At 33.0% G+C, this 19,602-nt stretch overlaps 1 protein-coding gene across 1 annotated transcript in view; it reads left to right on the top strand.

Annotated features, from left to right (window-relative positions):
- LOC140443662 (integrin alpha-PS4-like) overlaps nucleotides 1–19,602 on the top strand; it is a 157,411-nt gene that overhangs the window by 10,007 nt on the left and 127,802 nt on the right. Inside the window, exons 2-3 of the mRNA XM_072535032.1 lie at nucleotides 15,972–16,087; nucleotides 18,984–19,066. Coding sequence (XP_072391133.1) covers nucleotides 15,972–16,087; nucleotides 18,984–19,066 — 199 coding nt within the window. The remainder of the gene's footprint in view (nucleotides 1–15,971; nucleotides 16,088–18,983; nucleotides 19,067–19,602) is intronic.

Below are 19,602 nucleotides of genomic sequence, written 5' to 3'. Positions count from 1 at the left end.
GGTTGAAAATCGGTTGAAAAGTAAAGGTTTGCTTTTACTGGAAGCATAAAATGGTTAGATACGTTGTTGATTGCTATTAAAAATAGCAGGGGGCTTAATACAGATCCTTGAGGGATACCATTTTCCAGTGATTTCTTAGTTGACATGACACCGTTTGTTTTAACTTTTATACTTCTGTTCTCCAGGAAGTTTTTGGTGAAGGCTAAGAATTTGCCATCTATTTTCCAACTTTTCATTGTTTTTAAGATGTGATATGTCCACGTGGTGTCAAATGCTTTGGTGATGTCAAAGAAAATTGCTATTAATTTTTGTTTAGGTATAAAAGCTTCGTGTATTTCAGATTCTAATGCTATAATATTATCTATTGTAGACCGTTCTGATCGGTACCCACTTTGGATGGATGTAAGGAGATTTTTCTTTTCTAAGTACCATTTTAATCTTTTGCTTAGAATCTTTTCCATTATTTTGCAGATGCTACAGGTAAGAGATATTGGTCGATACGAAGAAGATAAGTTTTTTGGTTTATTGTCTTTTAAAAATGGTATTATAATTGCTTCGCGCCAGAAAGATGGAAATTTATGGGTCGAATAAATTTTGTTGAAGATCTCTACTAAAGTAACCTTCGCGCTTATAGGTAGTTTTTCGATGAAAATTGGTGGTATCTCATCAGGTCCAGGTGAGGTATTTTTGGTGTTATTAAGACTTTCATTTAATTCATCAAGTATTATGGAAGTGTTTAGTGGATCAGCAGTATCTTCTATATTAATTTTTGATGCTTCTGTTCTTTCTTTATGTTCTAAGAAATTTGGGTGGTACTGCTGATTGCTTGAATACAACTGATAGTGTTCTACTAAAATTTCTGAGATTTCGTGTTTGTCTGAAGTTGTTAGATCATTTGTAGTTATTGTGTCAATATGATTAAATGTTTTTGAACCTTTTATTTTCCTTATTTTTTGCCATATATCCCTTATGGGCGTAGACGAGTCAATTGACGACACGTAATTGGTCCAGCTCTCTTTTTTTGCTTGCTTTATTAAAAATCTAGATCTGGCCCTTAAAGATCTAAAATTGTTTAAGTTATTAAGTGTGTTATACTTCTTGTATATATTAAAAGCATGTTTTGTTTGCTTTAAAGCGGATGCGATTTCAGTGTTCCACCAAGGAAGAGGAGCTTTTGTGATATTTTTGGTTTTTCCTATAGAATCTCTGGCTGCGTCTAAAATTAAACCATTGAAAGATGATAGAGTAGTGTCTATATTATCTGATATAACGAGATTTGGTATACGTATGCTTACTAAGTTCGAATATTTTTCCCAATCAGCTGACTTTAATTTCCACGTTTCATATGGTGTTGTACAAGTTTTTTCATCTTTGTCGTGAGTAATTATTATTGGAAAATGATCACTGTCGTATAGGTGGTCCAATGTATTCCACTGTAAAAATGGAGCTTAAGTTGAATCACTGATAGATAAGTCTATGGAGGAAAAAGTGCCATTATGTGCATTGAATCTAGTAGGTGTTCCTCTGTTTAACAAAACTAGTTTTATGTTGTTAATTGCTTCTAATAATATTCGTCTATTTTTATCTGTTTTTTGTAATCCCCATGCGATGTTGTGACAGTTTGTGTCACCCAAAATTAATTTTGGAGATGGGATTTGTTTAATTACATTTTGAAGTTCTAATAGAGTAGTTTCGTCAGAATGTGGTAAATATACATTGCATTATATTGATTTTAAAATGATGTATTACCGAAACTGCTACTGCTTCCAGATTTGTCTTTAACGGAATTTCTTTGGATTGGATGGTTGAATGTACAAAAATTCCGACTCCACCACTAGATATTTGCTGTACTGCTCGATTTTTTGTATAGGGCATATAATTTTTTAGTTTTGCTTGATTGTTGGAAAGACGAATTTCTTGAAGACATATTATTAGTGGTGACAGTGCATTGATTAGCATTTTAATGTTTTCAATGTGGCTATAATAGCCATTCAAGTTCCATTGAAGAATGAATATAATTGGACTATTGAGATAAATCGTAGTCGCTTTCTTCAGTGAGGGAAGATTCATATGTTGGATTTATTTTCTTTACCTATAATTCTTGTGATATTATTTTTCATGCGTCTATCATTTAATTTTGAGTGAACCATTTTTAATAAGGCGTATAAACCGTCAAAATCTTCTGTATAGTTTTTAGCTGTGACTTCAGAAAATTTTGATCCCATTGCGTTTATAATGAAGTCGCATAATTCAGAGAAATTTAGCGTATATGAAGGAGATGCTGTCATTAAAATGTTTTCAATTTTTTTAATGTGGCATCGACATCTAAAGCCTTTTTCTTTTTTTTTTGGGTGCGGATTTTTTTGGAGTTATAAAAGTTTCGTTTAGGTTTTTAGTTTCTGAGATTTCAGGAGAGGTTGAAATTTGCCTTTTTGCTTGATTGGTTGTTTTAGTATTATTGCTGTTAGCTGTAGTTGAAGGTATATTGTGTATTATAAGCGAATCATTTGTCGTTGGGATATCTGCAGAAATACGGTTGGAACAGTTGGTTGTATCATCTGAAATATTTGTTGCTGAATTATTCTGATTTACTTCCATGGATTCGAGTTCTGAGGTATATGGATCTTTAAGTGTTTCTGTACCAGTTGATGTTGATGTGCAGTTTTCATCTTTGTGGCCAGTAGTATTACATCTAGAACAATTTAAACCATCTTGGGATAGGAAGATTCTGTAAGGAGTGTTGTCATAGGTTATTAAGATTGTATTTGGAATTGGTTTGGTGATTATCGGAGAGACAAATATTTGCCGCCTAAAGCTTAAGACATGACTATACTCAGACTCGGGCATGCCAACTTTTAAAAACGTTAATTTGGATACTGCAGTTATTTCTAGTTGTTTAAGTTCGTCTTCTAGAATACTGTTCGGAATGCTGGGGCAGATGTTTGATATTACTAGTCTCCTTGCTGGCGTAATAAGTCTTCGAATTTCTATCTCATTGCCTTGGATGACTACTGTTTTATGGTTGTTTAGTAAGATATCTACTATGCTAGTATTGTTCAAGTAAATACAAACTCGGTTGTTAGCTATTCGTGATGCAAAGATAACATTTTTTGGTGTGAGTAGAGACCCTATGGCTACTATGTATTCATGTATTTTAATACCTTGGATAGCTGACAGAATAATGGCTTGTTCTTTTGAAGTAAAATTGAAGTTGCTTACTGCATTGGAATACGTCGATGTTGATGATGTAGTAGGTATGCTAATATTTTCAGAATCATCTATTTTTAATTTTTGTTTTCTTCATTTGATGAAATTCTTCTGGAGCCGGTCCTGTATCGGCTAATTAGTTCGACTTTTCGAAGTTGCCAAAAACCAGAAACAGGATTAATTGATGTGTTGTATTGAATTATGAGTTATGTATAATATTTAATAATATCATATAATATTGAATTTGTATTAAATTGGTAATGTACTCACAGTTTATTTTTTGTATGAAGAAACTTTGTTGTTTAAATACTCTATTTCGCTAACAATATTTTACGTTTCTTGATTATAAACCGCTGAAAAGTTAGTTTTAGTAAGAGCAGATTTTAATCGGCACTTTATCAACTAAGCGCAGGGTTGGAATCAATGTCTATATTTTGTTAGTTATTTTTTATGCAGTTTTCAATTTAAACCTGCTTAGAGTAAGTATACAATGACTAAAAACGAATTAATTTAGAGTAGTGAATCGATGTCAAGAACCACTATTCTATGATGCTACCCGTGACGACGATTTCTCGTGTCGCTAGTTCCGTGACGCGCGCCTTAGAATTTTACTGTAGAGAAAAAAGTATAACAACGCCAGAATAGAAGCTTTGCTTCAAAAATCATTGTTTTTAGTAATTTTTAAATATTTTAAAGTTTCTATTAATGTTCCCGACCTATTTGAGAGGGAGGACAAGTCTACCTATTAATATTAATGTTATCACATAACTTTTTTAAACAAAAAGCCATGGGTAATCAAATTATAATAAAAAAAAAGAAGTAATATTAGTATTTAGTTACACTTCTCGATATAATTATTTGATACACAGTCATCAACAGTCCAAATTTTGGAATTGCCAATCATTTGGTTTACACCCGCTTTATTCGCAATAGGAGCAATATATAAATTTTTCAATATGCATATTTTGTAATAGATTTAATTGTATTAAAATAAATAGTTTTTGGGATAAATACAAAATGTTCGAAAAAAATTGTTATCCTTCCTTTTCACACCTATAACGGCAAATTCAGCAGGAAATCGCTTTGCATTATCTTATATGTGTCATTTTCGATTAAATTATGAGTCGAAGTTTAATCGCTTTTTGACTATTTAATACATTTTTAATTAATATGTAAATTTTTTAGTAATCATACTTAGATGATTCATTTTGGAAAACGCTTCAACCAATTGTGTTTAATGATCGATTCATTTTTTATTCTTACAGCAACTTTGTATACTTTTATTTGATCGCATTAGGTATAATGAAGTTTAACATATTATGCCATAATTCGTGATTACTACTCTAACTACTCTACATAAAGAACTTCTACATTCCAAGATTTCTATGCTGTTCAGCTACATCACTCCGATTTTGTTTTCAAATCTTCTTATTCTTTTTCTACTTTACGTTATCTCAGCGGCGGAGATTGGCAGTCATCATGGCTATTCTGATCTTATATGAGGAGTGGCTATCCTTCTTCTTCTTTCCGATAGTTCTTCTTCGTAGTACACCTTCGTAGTTTGATACTTCCGATTATCAAACTTTGGCGATCATATTGGCAAATATAAATTTGTTTGCGGCAACTCGAAACGGATTAGCGGATGTCTTTTGATACCACTCTAGAAGATTTCGGAGCCAGAATGTTCTGCTTTCTCTCTGCTCTCTAGATGCCTCATTATATGACCGAAATATTATATCTTTTGAATTTTTATGGTTTTTGATGTTTCTGTGCTCTTTTTCATTCGGTTAAAACTATTTCATTTGTTATTCGATCAACTTCGTCGGTAAATCCACATCTCAAAGGCCTTAAGTTTTTTCATTAGTGTTGCTGTAAGAGTCCAGCTCTCCATGCCATAGAGCAATGTGGAGAATATGTAGTAGCGTATTAATCTGATTTTAAGGTTTAATGTAATATCTCTATTAATGAGAATTTTCTTGAATAGAAGGCGGCTATGGTTTCTTCAATGCGCATTCTTATTTCTTTGCTTATATCCCAGTTATCGTTAACATTGACGCCCAAATAAATGATATTGTGGATTCTTTTAAACTCTATTCCATAAGCTCTGATATTCATTGGTTGTAACTCTGTTTTGCTGACAACCAAAAATTGTGTCATAAGTAATAAAAAAATAATAAAAAATTTTTTTTATTAAAAATCCTTTATAAAAGGTATATAATTTTAAAAAGCCCAATCTGGCTATATTGCACAAACGTTTTCGGAATCCACATTCCATATCAGTGCACCTAAAAAGTATATAACCACCTAATTAAAAATAACGTGAGATTTAAATTTTGACCAAGGTTAATACAAAATGTGGTTAATACTTACTAGGTTGGTATACATATATTGAGCCATTAAATATGTGGGTAAAAACCCGTTAAAAATTGTTATTTAAATTTGGTTTACATTATATGGTGATACATTCTATGATCTTAAAGTTACCATTGGATTTGGTAACATGACGGCGTATGACTCCACGTGAAGTTGCTGGTCCTGAGACGATGTGTCTACGAGGAGCTGATGAAAGCAACTGATTGAAATGACAATCTTGACAAGTTAGGACGGAAGTCCGAACAAAGCAGTCAGTCTGACTGCCCACAATATAAAATTCCAACCTAGGACCGCGTGACCACCAGTGAGCACTAAAAAAAATCACAAAAAACTAAGCTGAAAAAAAGTTTAAAATATAATAATAAAAATTTAAAAAACAGGTTTTCATAGAAATAGTCATTTTAAATATTTAGTCCGAATGTGTGAATAAACAATTGCAGCGTGGCGCTAAATGTGTTAATACTATTTTCCCCGAGGCTTCTCCTGTCAGGCGCTGTTCTTCTCTTTTTTCTTGATTTTCACTAATTATTTTTAAATTAGATCAAATCAAATTCTTTATTTTCTTTCTGACAAACATAGTTTGTATAGAATTAGTCATAAATATACATTACTGAAAACTAAACACTAAACTAACTAAACAAGACATGAAATGAATTTAAAAGCTAAATGAAATACAGCTAATATTTAAGATCTAAAAAATTCTTCGACTGTATAAAACACTTTTTCACATAAAAATTGCCTAAGATTCCTCTTAAATACATTTATTGAACTGGTGGACAACTGTTGGCAAATGATTAAACACCTGTAGCCCGTATACCCTGGGCGATTTAAATTTAATGTTACCTTTTGAAAATGGTATATAAAGTTTATTACAGTATCTAGTATTTAAATTATGCATATCACCACTCCTTTTAAACTTATGTAAGTTAAATTTTTATATGTTTTAAAATATTCTCTACAACTAGTTAGTCGGGAGACACCACCGACATAACGCAATATTTTCTTTTGTATGACGAAAATACCATTTGCATAACCAGACATACCCCAAAAACATATCCCATATCTTAGCCTGGACTCCACGAGTGCATAATAAATCACAATTAGCTGATTTTCCGTCAGAACATATTTTAAATTTCTAATTAGATAGTTAATGGAACTCAACTTCGAAACAACCGCTCCACAATGCAACTTCCAATCCAAACTTTCGTCAATCCTTATTCCCAAAAACTTGCCTGATGACACCGTAGCTATTTGCATGTTGTTAAAAATAAGCTGAAGACCTTCCAGGTATTTTTGTTTACTGTGAAAATGTATAACTTGCGTTTTTTTCTGCATTAAGATGCAACAAGTTATCGCAAAACCAAGAATATAAAGATAAAAGAAAATCATTACATTGATTTTGTAGGATTACGTTGGATTTGTTAGATAGAATAATTAACGTATCATCCGCATATATAGTGAACTTTACCGCTCTGTCCACTTGTACGATGTCGTTAATGTAGACTACAAAGATAATTGGTCCTATTATAGATCCTTGGGGAACACCCATCAATGTAGTAACAAGACGAAATTTACAATGGTCACACAATCCTCGATCCACATGTGCAGGCTCACATATTGTTGTCTATTGTTTAGAAATGACATAATCCACTGTAAAGAATTTCCTGTAATGCCTATCTGTTTAGTTTGATACAATCAAATGCCTTACTAAGATCACAAAATATTCCAATAGGACATTCGCCTGCATCAATCAAACTGGTTAAATGAGCATAAAATGCATGGACTGCCGTTCTATTTGACAAATTTCCAATGAACTTGACAAAGTCTTCAAGAAAGTTGTTATTGTGTATGATCTCTAATTTAGAGAAAGCTGTTTCATGTGGGATAAGTTGATCGTTTCGTCAAATATGACGGAGTAATAATTTGCACTTTGAACCTGATTCATTATTTGTTCAATTATTTCTTCACCACAACATGTTATCAATTGATTTTGACTGGTGCTACTAATGTATGTTCCTCGGGAAGATGCTGTGGATAGGTGCTGTTTAAGAGTCCCATCTCCTGATGCGATTTTAGACCTTAAAAATTCCCCTTATTGATATGTCCAGTATCTTCGCCCAGAAGCAGAAGACCATATCACGATGGCCTCTTAGAGGAATATTTTGTCGACCTAAGAATACTAGAGACTCCACTTTTGGTCGTGATCTTTCTCTATTTCCTTGTATATATTTATACCTCTAAGAGTCAATACTTGCAAAACAATTATGTTTGAATGTGCGAAAATACCAACCAACTCCTTTGTTCTAAGTGTTGGTGACCAAAGTAACGCTTCCCTTCTTTTTTATTCTTTGTGTGTACAGAATATGGAAATTGATATGATTTTGATGGCTGCCAAGGTCGTGCAAACAATTGGAACTTTGTAAAATTATAAACATTTTGATTTACAAAACATCCTATGTCATTCTTGAAGCTTCCGTTAGGACTGCTTTTGTTCAATTCTAGTCCAGAAGACACATTTATCCCTTGTTGTGTAATCTCAATATTTTGTGTACCTACTTTAAACCTTCAACATTAATTACAGAGACTGACATGGAGATAACATTTTTCTCGTGGCAAGCTGGATATATGTGTGAAACTAAAAACATTTGAACTGCAAATATTTAAATTTATCTTTTTTAAAATTCTCGGCGGAGCATGGCTCTCATTAACGGATAATGCTCACTTTCACGTTAGGCAGTTATAAACTTTAAACCACACTGTATTTTTTATATGACTAGAACTAAATACGTCTTATTATAATACAAAACTTTACAAAATTCTCAAAAATTAATGAGTTCTTACTGATCAAAATACTAACTGGACTGGTGCTTGTATACCTATCTTATAATCTCGCCCCATTGTTTTTTTCCTTGTTTTTACCAATTACTTATAACCATAGTATTAGTGATTTCTAAGAAGTTGCTGATAACTAACGATTTATCCTTAGATTATAAGTTTCTAAAATTTAAGGATTTACCCAATTTAAATTTAATATTAACGCAATAAGTATAATAGTCCCTTTTATAGATTTACAAGACACAAACTGCCTCATTCGACAATTTTATGACTCCGTGGCGATTGGGAAAACACTGTGGTTATAAAGAATATTTATTATCAAACATATTTGGAAAATGCACTTCATTAGTATTAGGGGCAGTAACGTCATGATGCATTCTTGGAACACCTTTTGACGCCTGCTGTTTTTAAAATATGTTTATCAGTCAAAAGGAAGTTGACGTCATTTAATACCTGAAACGACGGAAATATTCCTTGTCATTGACAAATTGTTTATGTGATGCTAGCCTGCATCGTAAGTAGACAAACATGACCCAATATTTTCTTTATTAATCATGCCAATACTGAACATCCATTTAAAAGGTATAATTTTTCTTTCCAATATTTGCTATGATGTAATTATGTTACATTACTTTTACATTGTTGTTTACTGGCCGATAAACAGATACTTCCCACCATCTCAAAGTAGACTATTACATATAGTATTTTTCATATAAAAATGCGTGCACGTCATTCAAGATTTACGATGCCAGAACCCCACAGCGTTGCCAAAACATCAGAATAGTTAGTAAGTGAGGAATTTTTAAAATGTCAACTATTTGTCAAACAATTATATTAACAGTAAATAATATACTTAGTTTTAAGATTACTGCAACACACTAAAATACATAAGAAAACATTTTAATACAAAATTATATATTCTAAATTTTAGACTTACTACTTTTTGAGCATTAATAATAAAAACGTCCCGCCATTATTTCTTGTTTAAAATAATCTATCTTATATGAAAGCTTATTAGCTTTCTAAAGACTATTTAGTTTTTTTGGTATAGCACAATCACAATACACAACAATAATTAGTTTTTAACGCTATTAATCTAAATTTAATATGTATTTATAAATACAATGTATTAATATCTAATATATTATGATCAAATTTTGTTAGAAATCAAAACATAAACAAAATTCTTACTCTAAAAAAGCGGCAACACTTTAAACAATTTTACCACACAATGAACTGTCAAAAAATTTGAAGTATTCACGTATCAGTTGCGTACAATTGTCTAATTCTAATATATTTAATTAAAATTATTATTTTGTGGAATATTTGACTTAAAGAGTTATTTCATTAAATTTATATTATTAATAATAACAAATGTTTTTGGTTATGTAATCAATATAATTCTAAAATTCCCAATATAATGATGATTACATTTTTCTGATTATTATACCATGTTGACGCCTATGAAAGATCGAGCAGTTCCGTATGGGTTTCGTATTATTAGCTGTGTTAGGAAAATTTGAACTGTAACGTTGACGTTCTGGAAATTTTAAATGTAAGTGACGTCACTTTATATAAATTGTGACGTGCACGCATTTTTATATGAAAAATACTATATACGGTTCGCTGATCCCATTCCCAATTATCTAGTGAATTATTAATTATTTTTTGCTACATTGGTTAAATTTTGACAGACTGGTAGTTTCTGTAAATTACGATATAACCAAGCATACGTGCTCTAGTCAATATTTAAACAAAAAATATTCACATGCAGTTTATTTAACCAAATAAAACTGAATTACCCCTTTAATCGGAAAATAAAAATAGGGTTTCCAACTTTCTGAACATTTTGGTTTCGGGGTAATTTTGGTACGTGAATAAAAAGTTAATTTTTCGATATCATTATTGAGTCAGTCAAAAAGTGAAAAAGAAGATTGCTGGCCATACAGCCGGTATATCGTTCTTCTCGGTGCTTTTTTGTTGCTTATAAAAACATTAAAATTTTTATTGATATAAACTTGATAAAAAAATTAACAGGTAAATTCTAATAAACGAAATATATTAACTACGAACGTGGTAGTCATACCAAAAATTCTTGGCACCGGAATAACATAAATGCAGTTGACATTTCGGGCAGAAAGTGTATGTTTCCAATTTCTTGCAGTATTTACAGGACTTTTTACGACCTGAAATCCATTCAGGAACATGACCTACTCCATCGTAAGGTACGTCTTTACCAGGATGCGCAGTCTTAATACCAGCATTATTACTATTAGTAATGAGCGGTGAGTTTAAAGGTCGACCAATGGGTCTTTTCTGAACAGAAAGCACAGACTTTAAGTAATTTTCACATGAAATTGGAATAGTCTTATGTTTTTTTCTTGTGAAGCTCCTTCTTCTTTGAAATATGTTTTCGCAACATCGTCATTATATGATCTGCGATACAAAAAGAACGCATTTGTGACAGCTACATCAAGAAAATAGTAAAAGATGCGTGTCATCGCATTCATTGTTTTAATGCGCAGTTCACTTCGTCCCATATGAAAGTCGATGAGGTCAACTTCTCCCATATGCCAATTGTACTCACGAATTATTTGGGGATAGTCGACATTAGTGTACTACGTAAGTTGAACAAAGTTTTACATCCTTGGTATCTTTAAAGAGGACAGTGGTATGCATTCCCATTTGCACGTATTGTCCCCAGCCCAAAGATTCCACGAGCTCGCAAATCGTAAAAAAGGGGCAACTATGCGTAAAAATTATCACAATATACGATATGGTTTTTGAAATTTAAAATTGTTTGTAACAACCGAATAACTAGGTCTGGTCAACCGATGTCTGGTGTTCCTGACACGATGATGTTATCTCCAGCACCATTATATATCTCAAATTGGTACGAATAACCTGTTGTATCGCACAGTTCAAACAAGTTTATTCCCCATTTATGGGGCTTGTTCGGCATGTTCTGGCATAACTGGTGCGCAAATTTTGTCGAACACATTTACTCGTCAACACGTAACCACGCATTCTTTGGAATTGAATTAAAGTGTTCATTTTAAATATTGGCAATTCTCTTGATTCTAAAAAGCGAATCATGTACAGGTTGTCCTTTTTGAATACGCTCCGATTCATTAGCAAAACACAAATATTTTTTTATCCGTTTAAATTTCTTCAGTGGCATACACTGAGGTATTTGCCTAAATCCGAATTCTCCCCAGTGTGACTTCATGTTGAGATAAAGAAAAATGGACATGTCTAATATAATTCCGATGTATCGTCGAATCTGCACTGCATCAACGTTGAATTGTGTGTTTATGTCTTTCAAACGTACATTCCGATTAGTTTCACAAACAATCAGATCAATGAGTTTATCCGTAAAAAAATAACAAAAATACTCCATTGGTGTCTTCAGATTCTTTACAGTATACGGCAATGTAGTGTTTCCGACTTGACGCATTGCGTCATGTCATGACGCACAATGCAATTACATTGACATGTAATTGCATTGGCTTTTTTTGCCATACAATTTTTGTGAACTCTGCTAAATATTTGTCGATTGCATCCAAGCCCGAAAGAAGATAGAGAAAAAAAAAATAGTATTGCATTATGACTTTCCGTGTTTTATACGCATACCTGTGCCAATACAGCCACCCGCTCTTGGTACTATTTGTGGTCCAGTAGCTTCTACAGTTGGTAACGGGGATCAGGCTTTTATTTGGTTTCAATTTAGTGATTGTTGCTAGTTGTGTGGAAGTTGATGCAATTGGTTCTTTTTATGCTAACGGTACGAGTGATACTGAAACGTCCATTTGAGTATCCGGATCAGCTGTTGAAACTTCTGGTGATGTAGTTTCTGATATTATAAGTTCCGGCTAAGTTCATGTTGCGATTTTAGAAGTAAATATATTTACGTGTGATTCTAAAACACGCACTAAAACTTCACTAACGTCAGTGATATAACTTACCTCCAACGGAAGGTTTATGGAGAGCTCTAAATCAATGATATTTTCACGTGAACAAGAAGAAATCATCTCATCGTTCTCGGCTGTGAGCACATGCGTCTTGTAGTCGTAATCCGAATCGGCTATGCATTATCATCATCTTCGTAAACTGACTCGTCATCTGAATCAAGAGTAGAGTTCATGATCTCATAGATTTGTTCATCGGTTATCGTGGAAAGATCGTATTTCTTCTTTGAGATCTATTATTTTCCATGTTCTACGATAGAAAGAAAAAATGTATAAATAATAAAGGTATAAATAATACAAATATGTACTTTTATTCAAATACGCGAAGGACTTATTTTACCGTACACGGACAAACCGGCCAAAAGGCGGGTATCACTCAACACTCAAAAAACAGAACTAATTTTGTATTTTTTACCAAATACGCTAGCAAATTATTAAACAAATACTATAAGTGCTTGCCAAAAAAATATCAAATTAATTGGACTACTAGAACTCTTTTATTTTACGGTTCGATTACACGTGTTCCAGACCACTAATTTCTACATAAGAAAAATATTGGAAAGAGTCGTCTAGGAAGAACAAGAACATCCTGATTAAAGAATCTCACAACCTTACTCAATACAACATCTGTGCAGCATATCAGCGCTGATGTGGATTAGATACAGATTGCCATGATGATCGCCAACATTTGTCACGGACAGGCACATCAAGAAGAAGAAGAAGAATAAAATAAGAGAGGCTTTTGATTTTTTTTTCACCATATGTTTCCTTGTACATGACCCATTATTTGTCGAAAACAAAAAGAAAATAAAAAAAGAGGTCAAAATTACAGTTTCCATCAGTCCGCTAAATGTTGCAATAAGTATGCAAGAACTAAATGAAGCACTCCAATGACTTAAAAACTCTAGCTCTGGACCAGATGAAATTCCAAATTGTTTTTTAATTAATCTTCCTTTAGCTGCTAAGCATTTACTCTTGGATATATTCAATTTGTTATTTTCGATTAAACAATTTCCTAAATCCTGGAGTACCGCTACAATAATTCCTCTTTTGAAACCTAACAAAAACAAGTCAAACCCGGAATTTTATAGACCAATATCCTTAACATCTTCCTTATGTAAATTACTAGAAAAAAATTTAAATAGACGGTTACAATTCTTTTTAGAATCAAAAAATCTAATAGTTAATCAGCAAAGCGGCTTTAGGAAAAATAGAAGCACAACTGACAATTTAGTGTCGCTAGAATCGGCAGTTAATGAGGCATTTGCAAATAATCGACAAGTTATAGCTGTATTCTTTGATATAATTAAAGCTTATGATACTATATGAAAATATGACGTTATTGTTAAATTACAACATTGGGGCATAGATGGAAATTTTCTAGCATTCGTCAAAAATTTTCTAGATGACAGAAATTTCCGAGTTAAATCAAATCAGGAACTTTCAGAATAATATACACAAGAAAATGGCATACCCCAAGGATCTATTCTAAGCACACTCTTTTTAGTTGCAAATACCGATATCGAGAACAGTATCCGAAACCCTATTAAAGCAATCCTATATGCAGATGACCTCGTAATCTATATTTCTCATAAGTATCTTAATATGGCATCAAACATTATTCAACTTTCTATTAATTCCCTACAAGAATGGTCTAAAACAACAGGACTGAAATTTTCTACGGTTAAAACCAAAGTAATGTGCTTTTCTCGAAAACATCAAATTGTTGCAAATCTTCCAAAATTAACACTGTATGATCAAGTTTTAGAAAACGTTGAGGAACTTAGATTTCTAGGTATGATTTTTGATTCAAAACTTACTTAGAACAAACACATCCAATTACTTAAAAAATCATGTTTACAGAACATAAATATTCTTAAAGTACTAGCAAATCACAACTGGGGCGCAGACACAACACAGCTACTAAATATTTACAAATCCTTAATCCGCAGAAAATTAGATTAAGGATCAATTGTATATAATTCAGCTAAGGACTCAGTATTAAAAAAATTAGATATTGTACAAAATACCGCACTAAGACTAGCTCTAGGAGCCCACAGAACCAGTTCAGTTGAAAGTCTTTATGTCGAAGCAAATGAATCTTCACTTTCTATTAGAAGATTACGTCTCAGTTTACAATACGCAAGCAAGCTATTAGCTAATCCAAACAACCCGGCCTACCCCTATGCTTTTTCCATACATTACCATTCTAATTACAATCAAAATCGTAATCTTCGATTATAATTTAGCAAAAGAATTAGCAACTTCACATTTCCGGGTATTATGCATACCAATATTGATTATGCTCCCCCTTGGACTATACAAATTCCATATTATAACACAGATCTGTCAACTTATACTAAGGACAATACCCCTTCATTTCTTTTTCTCCGATACTTCTACAATATTAAAAATAAATATTCATCCTGTCAACTAGTTTATACCGATGCATCAAAAACAGAAGTTAGATTCCATAGAATTGGAAACAGTAGGATCCGCCATTGTCACAGAGGATTCTGTGCTCAAGTTTCCACTACCTAAGGACTGCTCAATATATTCTGCTAAACTTTTTGCGATATCCAAGGCAGTACAACAAACTCTTAATCGACCTGAAGACACGACAGTAATATTCACAGATTCCTGTGAAAATCCAGGGAATTCAGAAAATATATCCGACTCATCCGATTTTAGAACAGATTAAAAAAGACCTTGTGACCCTACAAAATAATTATAAACAACTACATACTGTGTGGATACCATCTCATGTGAGGATACCAGGATATGGCTAAAGAAGCTTGTAAAATGAAGAGATCCGATGATAGAACTAACCAAATTCCTCACTCAGATATGAAAAAATGCATCAATGAGTACACAAAAAACTTATTGTTACGAAGATGGCAACTCTTACCAAATAATAAATTGCAGCAAGCAAACCCAGATCTATCAGCGAAAACACCAATTTTAGTAAAGCGAAGGGACCAGGTTGTACTACATTGTATCCGAATAGGACATACAAGACTGACGTACGAACACCTACTAAGGAAGGAACCTCCTAGAATATGCTACGCCTGTGACACCAATATAACTGTAGGCCACATTGTTATAGACTGTCCATTATATCAAATTGAAAGACAAGCTACTGGACTACCAAGTGATATAAAGTGCGCTTTAGACAGTGCGGATTGTGACAAAATCATTCGGTTTTTCAAGGACACGAAATTGTATAATCAAATATAAGTGATACTTCAAGAAAAATTCTAAATTATAATCAACTTTGTAAAAACTTTATAGTTTATATTTTATATTAATCATTATAATATATTATAGTCTATATTGTACCACCGCTAATAAATAACCTTCTATGGTTGATGCGGGTTATTCCCAATAAAAAAAATGTTTCCTTCTGTGTGACTTCGTTTTTGTACTAGCTTACCAGTACAACGATTTTAATATAAATTTTGCCATCTTTTTTAGTTTTTCTTTAGGATATGGTCAGTAGTAATAAAATCAGTTCAGCTGCTTTGGTGAAACGTATATACTAACAATAGTAATATTAACGAACGTTTTTTAATTCTAATTTTGTTTTAGAATTTTGGTCGGGGCTCCAAAATCAAATGATACCAAGTATCCAGGCGTCGAGCGGCCAGGCATTGCTTACGATTGTCACGTTAAAATGGGATGTAGGCCAATTGACTTTCCACATTGTAAGTATAAAAAAGATAAATCAAAAAATGGAAAAAGGAAAGTATTTTTAAGTGTGTAAACAATTTAATTTCTAGCTGAGCGCTTTCGGCTTACAAAGCCATCTTTGGAGCTATGGTCAAGTATTTAAGTATCAATACTAGGAGAGATCATTTGGTAACAAAATTAGACAAATTTTTTTTATGCTGGTTATATTTATTTATTTATTAAAAAAAACAAAAAAAGGAGTATATACTGGACTCCACAAAAAACACATTAAAAAATTTGGTTATGGTTAATAAGAAAATTTTTCTGTAATTTTGTTACCAAATTATATACTTGACCCTAGCTCTGTAGATGGTTTTGTAAGCCAAAAGCGCTCAGCTAGGAATTAAATTGTGTTACACACTTCAAAAATACTTCCCTTTTTCCATTGTTTGATTTGTTATAAGTGTGTACAAAAACATACCAGTCTTTTGATTTCTTAAAAAAAATAAGCTTAATATTCTTAGCTGACAATGAGAAAATTGATAGAGAAGGCAAATGAATACCAACTACCCGTATTTCTTGCCTTCGTCGACTATGAAAAGGCGTTTGATAGTATCGAGATGTGGGCCATAGAACAAGCTATTAATAATTGTAGAATAGATTCGAGATATAGGCAACTAATACATAATATATATGAAAATGCAATTATGATAGTACAACTAGACGAAAATACAAATCCCATCCCCACTAAGAGAGGAGTGAGACAAGGAGACGTAATATCGCCAAAGCTTTTCAACCTAGCCCTAGAAGACGTCTTCAAAACTACAAATTGGTCAACCCATGGCATTAACGTTAATGGCAACAAGTTAAACCACCTCAGATTCGCTGACGACATAGTGATTATAGCGAGCACATTCGAGGGACTGCAAATTATGATGGGGTAACGAGCAGCCAGCTCCCAATACGTAGGCCTAAAAATGAATATGAAAAAAAAAACAAAAATAATGACAAACACAGATGACCCCAGACGTATAACTATAAATGGCAGTGAGATAGAACAAATCCAGGAATATATCTACCTAGGACAAATCCTGAAACTTGACAAAGAGAACCAAAGTGCGGAAATTACTAGAACAGCAAGACTAGCATGGGTAGGATTTGGAAAACTTAGTTGGATACTTAAGAACCACAAAATACCCCAATACTTGAGGAGCAAAGTGTTCAACCAATGCGTCCTTCCTATCATGACATATGGATATCAAACCTGAACCCTAACCAAGGCAAACATGAATAAACTAGCCACAACAGAAAGAACAATGGAAAGAGCAATGTTAGGTATACGACTGTCAGATAAAAAGAGGAACTACTGGGTAAGATCCAAAACAAAAGTCGACGACATAACAACAAAAATTGCCAAACTTAAATGGAGCTTCGCGGGCCACACTGCTAGACAAAAAGACCAACGTTGGAATACTACAATACAACATTGGAGACCTTACGAAAGTAAACGACCAAGAGGAAGACCACAGATGAGATGGGTTGATGACATTAAAAGAATAGCCGGAACAAATTGGAAATATGTTGCTCAGTATAGAGACCGATGGAAGGAGTTGGGAGAGGTCTATGTCCAAACATGGACGACAGAAGGCTAAGAAGAAGAAGAAGAAATGTTCTTCACTTTCTCATTTTCTTTATAGGCCTAAATTACTGTACATCCTTCGGGGTATTCCGCGGCTTCAAAGATTGTCTGAGTATCGTTTTATTGGTCTTCTCGTAGATCATCTTCCATTATGTAATTTATTTCTCGCCATTTTTACTATTTTGTTCGCTGTCCTTTCATTTGTGTATGGGTTCTATTCAGTCTTTCTTTTCTTGATCCACACATTTATGTCTTCCTCCTGCTACTTTCTGTGGACCTTCTACGTAAGACACTCATTCTTTGTGTCTTGACATATATCGTAATTTTAGTTTTTTTGTACTGGTCATATACTTTGTAGTTAGTTCTTCTTTGCCAAAATGCTTCTCATTATTTTGCGTTCCCATCTTTCTAGCCTTTTTCTTGCCTTTCCTCAACTTTATTGTGTACCCACGTCTCGCAATAATGTATAGTAGTTGCTTTTACTACTGTTCGGTATATTCTCAGCTTTGTTTTCCTTAATAAAACTTAGATCCTAGTAGATTTCTGAGACCTCCTTATTTACCTGCCTTTTGCCTGTATTGTGTTTCTACCGTCCTTCTTCAATAAATCGTGTATATAACTTTTTTTTATACTCCCAAAAGCTTGTCTGAATTGCAAAGCAAAATGTGATCCGTTGTGGATTTGTTGATCTTAAAGCTAGTTTGATATTTTCTTAACAAAGTTTCTGCGTACTTATTTAATCTTCTTCTCAGAATTCTGCTAAATACTTTATAGCAATTCTCAAGCAGAGCGATGCCTCCATAGTTCTCGCAAAGCATCGGATATTTTTTCTATGAATTGGGAAAATAAATATATCACTAGAATCTTCCTTTTTTTAATATACGTAATTAATTTAGCTAGTTACTTTCCTAATAGCTCTTTTTCTGCTTGTAACATTTCTGCATTTATCCCATTTGATCCTGAGCTTTTATTGTTTTTTAGGTCTTGAATTGTATCCATTATTTCTTACTTTGTTGGTATGTCATGGACATCTTTGCATTATATTATTGTTTGTTCGGCTTTTTTCTTTTCGTCATGTCCATTTAACTCATGTGATAACTCTGGTAAAACTTATGGAAAGCTGTCACCATGCAATTTCTTCATCTATTAAATATTTGGAGATAATTCTTTTGACTGAATCTTTCGTCTGACAAATAAATAGAAAGCGTAAGTTGCCATTTGGAAAAGTTTCTACAATTTTGTGTTTTAATCATATTATTACTAATTTTGTTATTATTGCTAATATTTTTAAGCTACAGAACAGCCACAGGAACAATGGAAGCATGGTTTTGTTGGAGGAACTATGGATATATCTTACAACCAGTCAAGAGTTGCGGTAAGAAATTTATTCTCCCTATTAAATCAAAATTAATCAATCTTCAGTTTCTAACCAACATTTTTGTAATCAATAAATGCTCTTTGGGAATATTAATAATTGCAAACCAAACATTTACAGTATCTCAATCAAGTTTTGCTGTTTGATTGCTGTGACCTGGGTTAAAGAAAGTATTTCGGTGGCTTAAGTTAATTACTGGAAGCACATGTCTTCTTTTTCAAATAATTTGCTCCATATAGCTCCATATGCGGTTCATGCTAAAGTGATTCTTCTTTGCAGTTCAGCAGTTTAGTTGTTCCTAGCAACTTCATTTCGGGCGGCATTTAACTCAGTAAGCATAGTTCCAATCTCTTCTTTTCTGGTCTCAAGTTATCTGTTATCAGAACAATGTCGTCCGCAAATCGTAGGTGGGAGAGCATTTCGCCATCGACATTAATTTCTTTGGCTTCCCACTCCAGTTTTTTGAAAGCATATTCCAGAACTGACGTAAAGAGTTTGGGAGATAACGTGTCTCCTTGTCTAATTCTTCTATTGAT

This window comes from Diabrotica undecimpunctata, chromosome 6, assembly GCF_040954645.1.
Source record: "Diabrotica undecimpunctata isolate CICGRU chromosome 6, icDiaUnde3, whole genome shotgun sequence".
NCBI classification, from domain to species: Eukaryota; Metazoa; Arthropoda; class Insecta; order Coleoptera; family Chrysomelidae; genus Diabrotica; species Diabrotica undecimpunctata.
The sequence above is the reverse complement of the archived record's forward strand: the minus strand, read 5'-3'. Positions and strand labels throughout refer to the sequence as shown.